The sequence below is a fragment of the Ischnura elegans genome, chromosome 4, assembly GCF_921293095.1.
Source record: "Ischnura elegans chromosome 4, ioIscEleg1.1, whole genome shotgun sequence".
NCBI classification, from domain to species: Eukaryota; Metazoa; Arthropoda; class Insecta; order Odonata; family Coenagrionidae; genus Ischnura; species Ischnura elegans.
The window spans coordinates 7,435,339-7,453,622 of record NC_060249.1 but is presented as its reverse complement, the minus strand read 5'-3'; the positions used below and the strand labels follow the sequence as shown (position 1 = coordinate 7,453,622).

The 18,284-nt window shown below is 39.0% G+C and overlaps 1 protein-coding gene across 1 annotated transcript in view; it reads right to left on the bottom strand.

Annotated features, from left to right (window-relative positions):
- Positions 1–236: 236 nt before the first annotated feature.
- LOC124157123 overlaps positions 237–18,284 on the bottom strand; it is a gene marked incomplete at its 5' end in the record, with an annotated part of 137,085 nt that continues 119,037 nt past the window's right edge. The window contains 2 exons of the mRNA XM_046531628.1: positions 237–6,061; positions 9,422–9,552. Of these exons, the coding sequence (XP_046387584.1) occupies positions 5,774–6,061; positions 9,422–9,552 (419 nt within the window). The remainder of the gene's footprint in view (positions 6,062–9,421; positions 9,553–18,284) is intronic.

Below are 18,284 nucleotides of genomic sequence, written 5' to 3'. Positions count from 1 at the left end.
AGCCATTGCAGTCGAAGTATTACGATCCATTACAAAATTGAAGCATGGACTTTGTCCTACAAAATTTTTACAACACTTACCAACACTATATGCGCTTCAATGTGATTCCATTCACTCAGCATATCCATACAGAGATGTTTCCAATCTTCATCACGGCACAAGAAATAAATCTATTTGTTGCGTACTGTAATTTCAATGGCTTCGGGGAGAAGGGATTTGTAAATTGACCAACACTCTTAATAAACCAACTTTTTATTGAACATTAAATTTTAATAATATCTCGTATTAACATAGATCGTGGCATTGTATTGCGATTCACTTGGCAAAAAAAAGAACAACACAATATATTTTAGACTTTTTGCTTTACAATGAGCAGTGACATTAACCATGACATATGAGTTAATCCACACATTCGTTTGTGAAATAAATTTTCCGCAACAGCGGGCTCTAAGAAGGTTCCCATTTCTATACCGATTCAGAGGCGTTCAATATAGTACACGTATTATTTTGTGCCGTATCCTGAGTAAAAATGATTCCAACGTAAAGTAACATAGAGCAGAAAAACTCAGCAGACCACCAATGTCCCCTTCCGTTTCTGCGCGTAGTATTTCGCTAATTCCGGAATGCATATCTTTGACCAAAATCATCACTCTCCCATTCGATAGATCTTTTTTAGTGATCTCTTTAAAAAGTTTAAAACTGTTGCCGTCATTACAAAATATGCATCCCATCCTAGTTGAACATTGCAGACACCATCCTGGATCTCAAGTGCGAAAAATTTCGTAGGTATTTTCTGGAATACAAAATTTTCAAATTTAAGATACAGAAACCATGTGGAAAAATGTCCAACCCGCGTTCCCTGAACATTTTTTGGGATGAGATCGTCCGTTTAAGAAGAAGATACGTTAAGAAAATTGACATGATACGAGGGGGAGTGATAAGTCTTACCAAGAATACGGTGAAGGTTCAATGGTAGATCATACCGGCACGTATCATGTGCACTTTTGTCAGCAAGTTCCTAACCAGTGCTTTATGCAAACAAATAGAGTCAATTTATTCAATAAAATAAAAATGTATAAGGGAAAAAGTTAGTTATCGACGGGAAAATGTTTTACTGATGACTTCCAAACGAGTGGACTAATTCGAAAGTATTTTTTCAACATGTTTCATCCTCTATTCCAAACGTTTTGCCTTTTTGTAATTTAATCCTCGTTGTATCAGAATCAACACATTTATTTCAAGTCCATTCTTAAAGCTGAAGTCGGAAATGAATGATATTATAGGAAATATAATACCCTTGAAAATTTTATCCATTGCATCCTTAAAGAAAACTAAAGATCATAAACTTCTTTTCTTTCGAACAACTACCTTATCGAAAACACGTACATGACCTAGTAAGTGAAAACCAATGAGCTTTGATTCCAGGTCAGGGATCAAAATTCGTGAGGATTTCTCTCGCACAATTCAGAGAAGGTTAGTCAATGTTTGGTGAGGAAAATGTTTTGCGGAAATTAATATAATAATATTTTGCCTGTGATTAAACGATGAAGCAATGGTTTTTCTATGTGAATATTTCCGTAATGATCAAATTTCTATTCACATAATCTAGCATTAGCAAATATTTAAATGTTTGTGCTGATAAATTTAATTAGGTGTTAATAATACGCTCTCTGTCGGGTTCTAAAAAGTATTTCGTATGACTCTTTCTTCTCTTTGGCACTTACTAATCTAAAAGCGTGTGTAATTGAAGAAGGCGCGCAATGAAAACATAACAGGATTATGAATGTCATAGAGGTTTCTGTAGAGGGCGTTAGTGCATACAAGTGAAGCCCACACGTAACTGTTTACCAATGCGGATGTCATAGTAATGTATCGCGTTTGTATTGATCCCCACAGGCGTGCACGTTATAAAAATTATCTTCGATTTTTCTGCGATCTGAGACTCCAGAATCATTCAGAGGGTACGTTACACTAATGCAATTCTTCGGCCATCCAGACGACCTCAGCGCACATGACGACAGCCAAGAGCTACGTGGTATACTCACCCTGGAACCTTTCTCTCCCGACCCCCTTGTGTATCCCCCTTTCATATCATAAGAGCGTTTATATTTTCCTTAAGTGGGAGACCAACATGGGAAAACCCCTGGCTTCACCTTCCAAAGGTGCCAGACGTAGCTATCGCTCACTCCAGGAACCTCTATTACGCGAAAAAACCCATAATTTTCGTTCTGCTGCAAAACACTAAGTAGCAGCTAATTTAAAATGATACGAGCTAGCACCCAGTAATTGATAGTTCTTCACTACCACAGTGGAGTCTGAAAGAGCGCTGATAGCGCTAAATAAATTTCGTTTTGCCTAAAATCAACTTGACGTAATTCGGTATTTTGTTTACCTTGGCAGTGATTGTTATTAAATCCACAATTATCAATTCCGAGTATGGAAATTACGTAAGCGCAAACATATCTTTGGAATTCGCAGACAAAACAAACCATGAGGTCCTTACGTAGCCTATGATTAGCGTAGAGGATATGAATGAATCGAACTTGCTTTTGGGGTTTACTTCGCGTGTTTATAATGTCTTGGGTGACAGCTTCGTCGCTGCAGTCGCCTTCGCCAGGACTGTGAAACGAGGGTGAAGAATATCAACCGTCGTGTATGTATACAACAAAACTGGGGACAACTTCAACCGGGAAGGTAGCTGTCGTTCACTCTCAAAGGCTTGGAAACGGACTGCATGTAACAAGTAACTTCGCATGCAGTCACGCGCTCGGGTGCTAATTTTCACAAATGATGGAATTCGTCAAATAAACGGCATTTGGCGTAGCTGAGATTTCGATTCTACCGATTATCGTTCGGATGTGCTACCAGTTGCGTCACTACGCCATCTTCCTCTTCCAATTAGATAGATCTCTGGCTGGGTTAACCGAACAAGGGGTTGTCATAAGTTCACTCTCTGGCCCGGTAGACGGAGTTCGTGCTTAAAAGAGGTGGATTAATGGAAATAATTTAGCAATAACTCATCCGTACAGAGTATTTAGTGTAGAATTATCGCACCCGCATGCCAATCATATCAGATGTTCAGAGAAAAAATAGCGCCCAACAAGGTGAAACTAATGTAAAGGGCTTTAATCGATTTCGATTTCATGGGAAAATTAAAGTGAAACTTTGGAGCAAGCAGTGAGGCATCCAATTTGAATTTCCTTGCGCTTCGCAACTGTGTTTTGTTGGTTTAAACCATTCATTGCGGGGGAGACACCTCGGAAGGAATAATAAATTGGACGTAAGATTGATTTTGGAATTAATTTTCAGGAAAGTAACCGATGCGGCTGAAAAAACTGTTCAACTTAATTTGAATACTTTATGTCTGACACTTGGCTGTTACAGTTCGGCAGAAAAATGATAGATGGCGTCAAGTCCACTCTAAGATTTTCTATTTACTCACCCCGAAGCTCTGAAGCTATTTTTTCGTTAATCTTAATTTATATTAATAAACCGGCCTAAGGCGTCCTCAAAAACAGCAGCTTTTCTCATCAGCGTCATGTTGGGTAAAACCGGTCATAGATTTGTTTCAGAAGAGGATGTTTTGGTGGTGTAGTTTATACTGGACCGGCAATTCGCTAATACGAGTTCAAGTCTCGGTTGAGAGAAATACTTTTTTCTTCGTTAATATTATCAGTGATGTACATGTAAACCAGTTTTGCCTTGAAACTTTGGGAAATCAGCAATCAATCACGATTGGACCGACCGCAACGGACGAGGTAACTCTACAGTGCGGTCGAAATACTACATCCTCGCGTCACTGACTTGAAGGAGACGACTTCAAGTGCTGTCCGGGACAATGAAGACACGCGGAAGAAACCCCGAAAGCATCGGCGCTTCGAAAATCAAGAAAGTATAGTATCGTTCAGCTAATAATCCCGATTGGGTTCTTTCACGTGCAGTGTATTTTGATTTGTTACTCATGTCATCAACTCCGTACGGGTGTCGCAAGGACTTTGGTCTTTGAACAGCATTATCAGTTATTTCGGCATTGGAAGCAGTGTATTCATAAATTATCGCGTGATTAGAACACCTGAGGTGATTTCAAACGGCGCTGCCGTCTCAATTATTATTATTTGACACATAAAATCATTTATTGCCGCCTACAAGAGTGTGTTAGGAAGAAACATTGTTCGGCTCGTGCTTGAGTCTCGCAAAAGTTTGAAATCAGATTAATATTTCTAGCCTACGTAAGCTATTTCATTCGCTTCCGTTTACTTTAGCTGCGTAGCCGTCTTTTTTCGTGCACGTTTCTCTATTTACGAAATTAAACAAATTTCAAGATAAAGTCATTTAAAGAACAAGTAAAGTTGGCACACCGAGAATGATTTCAAGTAAGTCCAACGAAAGCATCTTCTTATCTTACTTGCAAAGGAATGAGCAATGTTTTCCGAATATCCTTTCACAGTGACAAAATCTTTCGCATAAAATCTGGTGAGCTAAATTGGACATGCTTTTTTTGCAGTGGCGTTAATGGCATTCACAATTTAAATAATAGGAGGCAATTTCCTCAGCTAATAAATGCGCGTATTTTCCCCCCCCCCTCATAATCAATAATCGCAATTGAAATTTCCGACCGTTGCATCGCTGAATGAAACGTTCTCTACGCGGCTAACTTTGTGAAATAGTAAACTCTCGACACTTTTATCGGCCAGGTAAAAGGAACTGGAGGTTCAAAATGTAAAACAAATGCTAATATCGGCACACAGTTACTCACTAATATCGGTGTTTTGAAAGTATTTTTTCTCCGAAAGAAATACTTCTTTTTAATGCCGATAAATATATTTAAAAATTCAAGCTCTATATTTTAGTCATTTATTCAAGTGCTAAACTTTCTAACCATATAAATTTTGCCATGATAGACATTCTTAAAGTTCATGAACCAATTTACATCAACAGACGTATAACCCCGATATGACAGCGAGTAAATTTCTGAAAGATAAAATTACCTTACACGATAACCATGCATCTCTTCAACTATTTGCTTCCATCATTCAATGACCTCTTTCCCTCAACATTATAAAACATCTGTGACATCATCCTTTCGGAACTACAGTTTATTATATCGATTTAAAAAAAAGAGCAGATTTCTCGGCACAGTAATAGCAATGAATGACTTGACTGGTCAGAAAGGTTGACCACATCTTGTCCATACCCGGAAATATCATGAACGTTCGGGTTTGCTTTCAATGGAGAGACGTATAACATGATTGTATACAGCGTAATCGTTCCCCGAATATGGATTTCTCTCTTAAATCGATTATTCCACCTAACATTCAATGTGTGTTTTTATTTTTTTAAATTTTAAATGATTTCTCGGACTTCACTGGCTAAGTTATTATAAACAGGAGCAGCACGAACAGCAGTTCAGTTCAATTCTTCTTCAATTTGCAGTCTTGGCTTCATTTTTCAAAATGTCTCTCTTCCCTTTAAGAACAAGTCAACTCAACTCAGCGCATATAATACTTTTTCCGAGCACGAACATTATTACCTCTTTTCTTCTCTGTTTCGATCCGATTCCCTGCCTTTTAAACGTGGCCATCCCGGCACACCCGTGCACCAACACTGTCCTTGCATTTTCCGTAGGCCTCTCCTCGAACGAATCTGCATAATATCTACCACAGAGGGGGTTGCACCTCACTTTCCTCGCCTTGACTCTCGGTCAATCAGGTGTCCGTCAAACAGTCCACCTCCGCCACGCGTATCACGCACTCGAATGGCTGCGTCGCCATGATTACTGCAGGGCGAACCGCTGAAGGTTCGTCGTCAGGATGGAGATGATGACGGAGGAGAAGCGAAGGGAGGCGTCCCAGGCGTAGTTGAGGCCCCTGAGAACGGGGCCGGCCCTGGCGCCCGCTCCGAGCGATGCCGAGGGTGAGGCGCCGGCGTGGGCATTGGACCCGCCGGGGCTCGAAGAGGACCCCCGGTGGGAGTGACGCCTCCGGGCCGTCAGCACCGCGTTGCTGTGGTTTGTGGGCACGGACGCGTTGCAATACATTTCGTCGCAGCAGGAGACGCATATCTGAGCAAAGAGAGAAGGGGATAAGACACAAGGAGACAATGCAACAATGGTGGAGAGATATTTTCATCAATTGTTCATGGTCCTTTTGGGGGAATTCTGTATCAGATATATCGATACCTCCACTGCATAAAGGCTCAACAATCGTCCAACAATGATTCGGTGGGCGATTGTTGAGCGTTTATGCGGTGAAGGTATCGATATTTTCACTCGACGTTTCGTTCATTCTACGGGAAGTCATTTCAATAGATAGAGTAGGAAATAATGGAGTCGTTCACATTCTCCGAAATCGCAATTCATTAAAGGAATTCGTTAAATCGAAGTTTTTACAACGAAAGAAATAGTCTTTCTTATTCAGCTAGCTTATTGCAATTTAAACATAAAAAACGCGAGGGTTGCTAATAAAAACCTTAGGTAGAATATTTGCCTGAAGAAAGGAATTGCTATCTAAGGTGACGGTGCAGCCACATGATGTCCGTGCAGGACACCATGGCGCTGCTGAGGCGTAGTGAGTCCGTCACGCCATCAAATTCTCTTCAAATCGCCGACATTTCATCCCAGACAGCTCGAGGATAAGGTCTCGAGTCTCTTTTTTTTCTAACCTCTACAGCCAACTTGAAAAACTTTTAAACGAGCCCATTATTCCTTGCCTCACTCCGTTTTCCCATTATTGCGCCGATTCGATGTTTTTTGCTGGCAACGGAGATTTATTCCTCTGATTAGAAGCGAACAATTACTCCTCAATCTCTGGAAAAACGCTCCGAGTAGGATGAGCGAGACGTCGATTGTAAATGAATCGTACACAGGTTTCCCCCAAAGGAACAAAAATAACTAATCGCAGCGTGAACCGTTAATTTCATCGCGAACTTAAATTAGCCACCGTTAATAATAACCAGAACTATCCCCACGGGCGTTCATTCCAGGGTTTTCATCACTAAGTTTTAGCTACCGCTTCATTAGCTATGGCTTAGGTCATTAGATGAGCTAATAATACCTAAAATATTATTATTTAGCGGTCCCTAGATGAAGTTAATGAAAATAGAGGCAAATATAGCCAAGCTAATTATGTTGTCATCTTATAGCTGGTTAACTTGGGCTTTAGCTATCTCTTAGTGACGAATAAATCTGAAGGAATACCCAGGTTTTGGAAAAGTAACACGCGGAGAAGCCTCCGGTAAACTTTTTCCAATTACCATCCTAAAATCATGAAAATTCTGTTCAGAGATCTCATTTGCCTTGACCGCGGCTTTGGCCCATGGATTCTGGAATAATATGCGCGATCAATGTGCTTTGTGGCACTTAAATCACTGCAGCGTATAGCTCGTCGTCCTTCGAAACTACTTAAGTTTGCAAAAGAATACATCTTTGAACGATTAGTAAGTGACTGATCAATCTCAAATCTCCCTTTCTACATATTTTTTTCCATACATATAAATTTTCGTGTTTTGAGATGTTTGAACGAATTCATTTTTCTTTTCATAATGTATTTTTTGATAGGTATGTCTTTTATTGCGTGGGTAAAGCGATGACCAACACACACACACCATTAACGAATGCTCCATGAAATAATACTTGTATTGCCATAAAAATATACGGAATTTGAATGATATGATAATTTAAAAGTATCTGTATCATTATGAGGTTCCTTTTAAATCACGTTATATTTTATAGCTTACATTCAATTTGACAATTTTTCAAATTATGAATACTAACATAAATAGAGGTACTAACACTATTTGAAATTTACTAGTCATATTAATAATAGTCATTACAAACAAATGTCATGGAAATTTTATTAATTGAACGAATGGTTTAGAAGCACTCATAAAAACAAGAAATAGGATCATTTAAAGTCCTGCCAAGCTGTTAAGTGCTCCTTTTCACATTAGTTTTACTAGGTTGGCAATTAATTTCCGCTGTTTCTTTTACATTTTAACATTAGAAATGTTTTTTAATGTTTTTCTCAAAATATTTTGTCACTTGTAAGGGAATATTTTTCCACCGAAATTATGTTCTGCTATTTTTAAAGATGAATTTCCGTTACTTTTCCTGTTGTTAAATGAAAAACCAATTTGAGAAGAAAGCTGTCTCGGCCCCTCTTTTTTTGCCATTAATCAAGGTTCTAAGGCCGGAGAAACTTCTCACAACAATTTTGCTTTCTATGGAGTGGGTGTAATAGCTAGTAGAACCGATAGTGACTGGTATGACAAGTTCAAAAAAGCAATTTTTGTCGTCAAATACGCACCACGTTCTGGCCGTTCAGTTTAGCTCGCTGAAGAGCGAGTCTTAAAACAGGTGATTTCAACCAACGAGGTCTTTAAGACCTTGCTGAGCGTTGGAAGAAGTTGTAAACTACATAGGAGAATACATTACTGACGAATTCATGAAAATTAAACTTAAACAAATAAAAAACGGCAGGAAATTGGTTGCCAACCTAAAAGTATGGAATAGGGCAGGGTTCTCCAATTTACTAGGCCACGAGGGCCACATTCCAAGTTCTGAATCGCCCCCAGGACCGGATAGCAAATTTGCCGATTACTGAAGTATTCGATACCAGCGTCTACTGAAGAATCCGGAGGCGTATTTCTTATTTACGAACAGTTGAAGGCGACTTTGACGTGCAGTACGGCGCTGCAATGCTCGCTCCTAGCGGCGTCTCACAGAGTTAAACGAGCGAGAATCGCGCGCTACTTTAAAGGAGTGCGCGGGCCGGATGAAAGCCCTCCGTGGGCCGGATCCAGCCAGCGGGCAGTATTTCCAGTATTTTGGAAATTCTAAAATTCCAAAATCTCTGAGGCATTTCGTTCCCTCTGATATTATTTGAATGAATATATTTTTTTGGCTTTTAACTTTAATTTGTTTAAATATTTTTTACGTTGCAACGTTACATTAAAATGCAACCAGTATTTCGTAATCTTTAAATTTAGTGTGTATACAAATTAAAATATTTAGTTACAACCTACAGATGATATTTCCTTGGGCAGAAAACATTAAGGGGATCGTAGTAGCCTAGTGAGTTATGAGCTTCGCTTCTGATCTTGAGTATCGATCCTTCTGATTTCTAGTTTCCTTGCAACCAAATGACCCAATTTATTATTTATTCTATCGGCCCATAATGCTTTCTGCCCACGATCCCCTCAAACTTTTCTGACCAAGGATATATCATACGCAGGTTGTAACTAAATATTTGTATCGCGTATTTGTATTCGCGTATTTTATCCAATTGTAGTGAGATGCAAATAGGTAATATTTTAGTAAACATAAATTACTGAGGCATAGGTTAATAATTTTATTCCCCTGGAATACCCCTGGAATAGGATGTGGAGGTGGAAGTGGGGTGAGGAGTACTGGTGTGTGTCTTACCTTCTGTGCGTCGATCTGGAGGCAGCCGACGCCTTGGGACGAGCACTCGATGTCGTCCGCACACTTCTTGTGAACCACCACGCTCTCTCCGCGAGAGTCCATTATGTGCAGCGTATGGCAGAACCACTCGCCTGCGAAATACAGAGAAGAGGAAAAGAAGTCGTAAGATTGGTAAGGTAGCAAGCGTGCAAGTTAAGCATAAGCATCAATGGGGTTACAGTCCTAATTATATTTTCTCTTCAGCGAAGAATATTCAGAGTAGAATTGCAGTTAATATCAGTGAACAGCGATCTGTTGTAGCCACTGTGATATGACAGCATGCCGTATTATTTCAACTTTCACTTGTTTACTGACTTTGTATATCTGACAGTATATTTGGGGTTTAATTTAAGTGATCATATAATGATAGAGTATCGTCAGAGCTGAAAGAACGACTCCTAAATATCTGCGATGGTAGCGAAGGAATAATTTTACTCAAATACACGTTTGTATTAAAATGGGACCATTCCCTCTGAAATTATTTGAATTAATGTATATTTTTTTACTTTTAACTTCAATTTGTTTAAATATTTTTTTACGTTGCAACGTTAATCTAAAATGCAACCAGTATTTCCTAATCTTTAAATTTAGAGTGTATCCAATTAAATATTTAGTTACAACCTGCGTATGATATATCCTTGGTCAGAAAAGTTTGAGAGGATCGTGGTAGCCTAGTGAGTTATGAGCTTGGCTTCTGATCAAGAGGTCAAAGGTTTTAACCCCGGGTGATGCCTTCGGGCAACCCAAAACTTAAATTGGCAGGAGGCATACCAGAGAAAGACATTTAGGCCCCTTGATTTTGTGATAAAACATAGGATATTCATATTTGGCTTATGTCAAGGTGAGCTATACCCTCTCCATCGCCAATCAAACTCCTGGTTAAATCACTCAGTAAATGATGAGTGAGCATGCATCGAAGCCGTGGTTAGTAAGAAGGTAGCTGCTGGATAAAAGGAGAATCTTGTAGGATTTAGAGATGAAAAGAGTTTGCGCAATGACCGAAACGTTTCGACTTATCCACATTTTGAGCGGATTTATTTAATCGACATTTTGACCGAGCGACATTTGGATGCCGACGCTTTCTCTCTCTTCCCTTTGGAGGCATGGATCCCTTTGGAGTCACTGTCATCCCTTTCGCTTTGAATGGGAGCGATATCAAAGCGGAAATCCAGCCGTCGACATATCGCCTCGAGCGACCGAGAGAGGACTCTTCATTTTGAAACACCCTCTTCTGCCACGGACTGAGACCGGCGGAGCGGAAAGCGGACGGATATATCTCTTCAATTGACCAAGGACTTGCATGCGTGAATTACGACTGGTTCAGCCACCAATCAGATCGTGTGGACAGGGGCGAGAAGTCATGGTTTTTAACACGTGCTGATACTGGATTTAATTCCATCCCTTGGATGCCTCAGTTCACAGCGAAGGCAGTCATAGATAGAATAATGGTACATCTGAGAAAAACAATCAGTTCGTCACAGAGGTACGTACAGTATGTTAGAGGAAATCATGATTTCTTGATAAACGCTTTCGCGGCTTATGACTATTAAAGAGTGACTCACAGGTGTGTGCCGCGTGGCATTTCGGATTTTTCCCCGACGTCTCGTGACCGACTGCTTCAAGGGAATAACGAAATGTTGGGGCAAAATCCGACATACCAAGCGTCATACATAGGATATCATTATTGCTCATCATTGCTCCAGCAGTTGCTCAAGGCGATGTAATGATTGCTCCAGCGAAAACCAGAAGAAAAATCACACCTGCCGCTCAATCATGCTGTTTTGATGACTAATTAGTCCCTTAAAGCTTAAGCTATCACCATGAATATTTCAAGGTTTATTTAGAAGACTATTTTCAGCATTTGCCTGTATCGAAATAAAAAATGTATCCATCAGTGTTTTCTCGTTTTGATTGTTTTACGTATATTTTAGGAATAGTCAAATGTTGACAAAGCTATACTCCAGACACTAAGAATGATTCAAGATGATGGCATAAGTTTTGAATTGAGTAAAGCGTCATAATAAATACAAAATACGATTGCTCGAGAAGGAGGTTCTTTCAAGTGTTTCGCTTCGGAAATTCTTTCGCTGCGCTGCGTATAAGTAATGTGCTGTTCGGTGAAATCGGGAGTGTTACAGTCTTGAGTGTTGAATTATTTTTTTATACTCTGCCCGTGATTGGATTTCGTCATCATCAGCAGTCATCAATCCAAAGATTAGTATGACGTAACTGTCCTAGCTATTATTTTTGAACATCTATATGATCCCTCTATTTTACATCTTTCATCGCCTGCTCTATAAAACTCTTCTACAAGCATTCAACAATCCGAGAATCATTGGTCCAAACGAAGATAGTCAGTGGTCGCGGTGGTACTGAGAATCTTTAGTTTATTTACGAAAGATAGGAATTGGTCACTTCATGTAAATGGAACTAGACGTTTGTGGAAGTCACTCGAGTTGAGCACAATGGAAAACTCTGTAGCCTGGTTTACTCGTCGCCGCAGACGGCTATCGCAGTATCTCCAAAGCAATATCTGCTGTCCACTCAGAAATGTCTTTGGAGTGCCATTGGACTTCATGTTGACTGATATAGAAAAGCAAAGGAAGCGGCGGTTGGGACAGAGAAATAATTTCTAATTCTCTTCTTTATGAGAGAATTAAAATAAATTTTGACCTACCATTGATCCCTACTTACTAATAAATTGAGAAAAGCAATCTGTAATTATATTTTTGCCTCCATATTTAAATCAACATTTTCCGCTTGTGATATGAACATGACTCTTACCTTGTTAAAACTTTCACTGCTTTATCTACGTTAATAGATTGAATCAAGACCGTAATCGATCCGTATTGTCTTCACTATGAAATTTATAAGTGCATCTCCTAAAGCTTGATTAAGGTCCATGTAACATAACTGCATATAAATTCATCGGTATCAATCGACATATGATGGGAAAGCATGCTATAATAATAAACAACAGTGCTAATGTACTGTCCGGGACGAAGACATATGATCCACTTTGGCCTAGACTGAGGACGCCACCCTCGAAAAATCTGCCAGCAGCGACCGCAATTTTACAACGCATCACCCTCGTCCGGAGTAACTCTGGTGGCCCCATTCATAACGCATCCCAAATAACGTATCATCAAGGAAAAGGCTTGTACAAGGGTCAATAAATCTTCCGTTCAGAGGGTGAATGCTCGTAAACTGATTTTTAGTGAAAAAGACTTAGAGACGTTTTTATCTCATTTCGGAAACACCTTTATGAGCGTAAATTGCTTCCAATACTCGCTGTCGCCTTTGGATCTGACACGCTAGTAACTTAGAATATGCAGCCTTTCTTTGAAGAGTGGTGTGCCTTGTCCACATCCAAATGGTTGATATATTTTGTCTGTCACTGTGCCATCCACAATCTAACTTAATGCAGGTGTTTAGCTGGTCGCAACTCCTTGTCTTCTATGATTAGCAATTCCGCCTTAGTTCATAAAAATACTTCGTTCAAGCATTAATTCAAGGGTGTTCATGTTTAGACGATAGGCCAATCATTCTTACATCACTCATGTTGGGATGATTCTGTTTTCACCATTTTATTTCGTCGCTTCGTGAACTTTGGAGCCCTCCGAAGAGCTGAAACCCTTGGGCGGCACATGGGCCACTCCGAGTCCAGAAATACCCACAATGCTACTCGGCGCATAATCCGCACCCTTTGAAGAGCAAGAGTCAGTCGACTACAGCGCCCCTTCCATTAGAGCGGCCGCCCCTCGCACCTCCGCCACGAGTCCCCAGGGGGCGTTCACTCATTCTCTCTCTCTCTGCACATCCAGGGGAGGGCAAATGCCTTAATGGCACTCACACTCCTCGCCTAATCCTTTCCTCTCTCTTCGGCCCACGCTTGGCCTCATCCGAACCCCCGAGCCACTTCGCAGCGGGACCTGATCTTCTCACTTCTTGTCAAGACATTAAACACCACCTGATTCCACCTTTGAGCCCAGTCCCTTAACTTTGTGAACCCTTAATGACTTCTCCGATAAAAGCCTGGCATAGTGCGAAATGGGAGTTTACAGCAAAAACACCAAAATTGCAACGTCCGAAAGGAAAAGGGAGTGACTTCTTAAGAAAACACATCCTTCCCGCACGAAATGTCTTTATTTGAAAACATTTTTTGCTTGAAACTTAAGATGTGATGTTGAAATGTTCAGGTATATAAAGTGAACCTTGGTTTACATTGACCTGTATCTGTAATTGGGTAATTTACCTCGTCATTCCCTAAAAAGGCGAAATAACAGCGTAAATTTTCAATGATTAATGACAACAAAAAATGAAATACTTCAAAAGGGAAGAGGTGAAATTATGCGCCTTTCCAAGGCCCGAGTGTGAAGAATATGATTGTTTAGTTACTAATTAAAAGTGTACTGTCTGCAATTCACTTAATAAAAATAAAATATTATGTTAAAGACGTAAACTTAAAATTAGCGTGATTTTCAATCCTTACCCTTTGAAATTAATGGAAGAGAAAAGGGATTTGTGAAACTATGTATCAAAGGTAGAAGAGTCAAAGTTTTAGTAAAATGTGAAGTAGCGACAGAAATACGACAGCTACTATCGCCAAAATTATTAAATGTGCCGGATATTGGTGTGAAAAGGAAGGCGAAGTGTCGTAAATGTAAAGTTGCTGCCAGCCATTCTTTGTCTTACTGCTGAAAAATAATTTTTGAGGCAAATATTTCAATTATGAAAAATTATAGTGAAGCAAACGTGGATATTACACTAACAAGTACTCCCACCCCTCCCTTTCTTTCTCTCTTTGGCCTTCGCAGTCTCCCATCCAAAGTCTTGAGCAACTGTGCCCCTCGCTTCGGGTCCTCATCATCCCTCTTCTAGTCCACATATCAAACACTATTGATTATTTTCAGCTTTGAGCCGAGTCCCTTTACTATATGAACTCTTCGTGACTTTTTCAACGCTTTGTAAAAACCTAGGAAGCATTTCGATAGCAACAAGTTCTCAGCAATATGATAAGCATAGCAAACATTAGAAGTTGCAAGGAATGACTTCTTGAGAATTTGTATCCATCCCCTTTATCGGGTCATTTTGGTGAGGGTCAATGTCTCGTTTTAAAATTCTCGCTAGCATCTTGCAAATGTCAGGTTATGTAAATGAAAAGTATGCTTGTATCTCAAATTTGAACATTTTACTTGAATTATTACGTGAACTGACACGAGAAAAAATGGACCGGATATCGAACCACAGCTCTTTAGCTTTCCAGGCCACTGCGCCGACCACTACACTATCAATGTTCCTGAATTGTAGGTTTGGCGCTGATTTGAGGCTCTCAACCGGTTGTGGCTTCTTTGAAATCTTATCTTCCTCGCCTTGCCATCCTTGATGAACTATGAGGCCAAAAATCTAATATCATGAGCCTTGGTACAATTGCCATTAGAATTTCGTAACCTGGATAGCATAGTGATCTGTGATGTAGCCTAGAGGGCCTGAGGTCCATGGTTCGATTCCCGGGGCAGCATTCGAGATGTGTTGCTCTCGGAGTATGGTGAGGATAAAATGCATCGACCGAGTGGATATTGAGAAAATACTAAGAAGAATGGAAAAAGAGAAATCCCCCAAAAACTATTAAAAAAAAGAAGTTAAGTTGGCCAAATGATGAGATATGAAAACCTGATACAGACAATCGTAGAAGGACAGATGTACGGCCTCGAATGAGTTACGTAGGACAGATTATTAAGGATATACAAGAGAAGCAATACGTCCCTATGAAAAGATTAGCGGATAGGAGAGAGGAATGGAGAGCTGCGTCAAACCAATCTTAGGGCTGTTGACAATCTTATTACAATGATATGTCTATTCTTCCATCATTATCTGTTAGCCTTCTTTTGTGTGCTAGTGAAAATAATTACGCCAGAATTCCTGAAGCTTTCAGACATTTTCTTTACTCCAGAGATATGTAATACTTGCATTACTGTTTCATGGCAGTCGTAGTTTTGCACCCTCAAATATATCAGAGATTATGATACATTACCTTTTCTATGTCCATGAAAAAAATAATTTTGCTGCTGTCGTGATAGATTTGATAAAATGCAAGTCGTGGCCCAATAAATGATCATCCCGAGGGTGCGATGGTAGAGTTCTGGAACGAACCCAAGGAAAGCTAAATGTAGCGCGAATATCGCCAATCTCAGCAGGCGTCCCTCACCTAAATTACTCATCTCCTATCCTCCTCTCTCATCTTTTTTTTGTCTCCTTGTGTCCTGGGTTGCCCTAGTTCCAAAAACATTGTCGAAATTTCGGTGACAATCTAAAAAAAACTATGCGATCGGAGGCACACTTCAAATTCATGTAGCTCATTTTAAGTGATCGCAACTTAAGATATCGCTGCATTGCATTTTTAATTAATTTTTTTCCGCCCAATGCTCCTTTATAAGAAAATGTAGAGTCGTGTTTCGGTGTCTCAGTAAATGATCTTGCGTTCCATTTTTTATCTACTTTCATATTTAGACTTGATTTCTGATTATTCAAAAACTTTAAATGAATGTAGTATATTTTCATTGATTGCAGAACACATGGTATTTGTGCGCCAAAGATTCAAACCGCATGTTTCAATTTTTTTACATTACTGCGATGGATGAAAACATAGTTTCGCATTTCGGATGCTCTTGATCCAATATTGTGTTGGATCTACGATTTGCATAGCTTTATCCTTATGCAAAGTATTACGTAGCATAAAATTCAACATAAATTTTAGGTTTTATATTGAATCAGATATTTGTAACTAATCTCTATTTTTTAACAATCTCTTTTTCTATCTCTCGTATCATCGATTTTTGTCTCCCACTTTCATGGTTTGGCCCATTTTCCTGAATAACTACGTTAATTAATCTAGTGTGGTAATACGTGTAACATATTAAATAAAAATACAGGATTTCATTCTTGATTATATTTTTTAAGTAAAAATATTTTATTTATTTACCCTGGTTAATCTTGGATTTAAAAAAAGTATGTGGTTGATTTCTCTCCCACTTTCAATTTTTGCAGCACATTTTCATCGATTTCATCATCATTAGAAATCTTTCCGCAAAAATCTCTATACGGTTATGTCAACTCCATACTTTATTATATGCAATATAAAGTGGATATTATTTGAAGATGTTATCTCAGTAGCTATTCCCTTCTGCATCTCAATGCATTCTTAATATTTGGTGAAAATATAAAATATTTTATTTTATTAGATTTAATACACATGCATAAATTTACCTTGTAACTTGAAGAATTTATTTAATACGTTTTTAATGGACTATGCGCAGAAGAATCACGTAAAATATGATTGCGTTATGGAAATTTGTCGTTGCATTGCATGTTAAGTATGAGTTACCGTCAGTATATATAAATACACCTGAAGGCTCGCGTAAATATCTCGCTCCATCGACTATTATGATTTACAATTTTTTGAGAACTAGGTGATTGCTTGAGAATGCTCTAGATATTGCATTAATTATCTTAAGATGAGTAAAAGGAAGAAGACATAAACCTGGATATATACGGTATTAATCCTTTAATTGCTTATTAAAATTGGTATAATTACCCCACCAAGTGTACATTTTTAAATTTTAATTCTGGTGCAAATGCCTTTTCGATTTTGCGATAAGAGAGATTTTAACTTTTGACCACCAATTTAACTTTTATTTACCGCTGCATGCAACCCATTCCAGAATCTGAATCTTACGTTCTTTCCTTGTCTTCTCTTACTTTATCCACCGCACCTTTTTTTACACTTCACCTCGCCTTCAAGCGCCCGCCTCACCCCACCATTCCTCATCCATCCTTATCTCGTTTTCCTTCCCTTCCTCTTCCCCTCTCCATGCCCTCAATGGCACCGCATTTTAATTCCGCGGCTGCTAATTATTTCACAAAAAAGGGCCTAAAATGTCCGAGGATCATTTTTTCTTCTGCTGACTCTTAATTCGTAAGCAAGTTTTCCTGTCACCCTTCGTCTCGGCGAAAATAAATCTTTGTGTAATGTCCGAGGTAATGGCTGAACCTTTTTATTTGTCGTTAAAATCTGTGCGAGATTTCTTTACTGCCCGCAGCCTACACTCTCTCCAGTTATTGTTTGTTATTCCATATTTTTATGTGGTAAGTGGATTTTATCTAGGGTAATTGTCCACGGACATTACTTTTGATATTGTTCCCCATCTTGGATTTCGGTCAGTAAACATTTAAGTTAATTTTATCCCATTCATGCGATGCACACAAAACCTTTTAGTGTTGTATATGATTCCTGTGCCCTTATATGCGATGTATAATTCTAGTACTAAGTCCATATTCTCAACAAAGTAGAGTTTTCCGGGAGAATAGACTGAACGTCTGATAGAATAACTCTTCATTGGCATTAATATATCGTAGTTAAATAAACCGCAAAAAACATACTCAGGGAATCACTAACTGATGCCGTGTATATACTTATTTGTACTATTTTATATTAAAATGTATTCTTTATGTTTCGAGCGTATTTGAAATCACTTTTACCTTCACAGACGTGATAAGCTTTTGCGATGAAATTCCTGACAACCTCTCACCTGTATCTTGCATTCTACATGAAATATTCGATCTCAGAAATCAAATAAAATATTTGTACTTTACGCCTTTATTATTACAATTTAATCTACAAACTTTAAAGTCAAATACGAAAATGTCAATGTGATATTGAACGATACTTGCCGAAATTTGCATGCTTACTAAGGTACGCACAAATATTACTCTCTGTGGTGGTGTTCATTATTACCTCATACCGAAATACATTTACAGGTTTTTG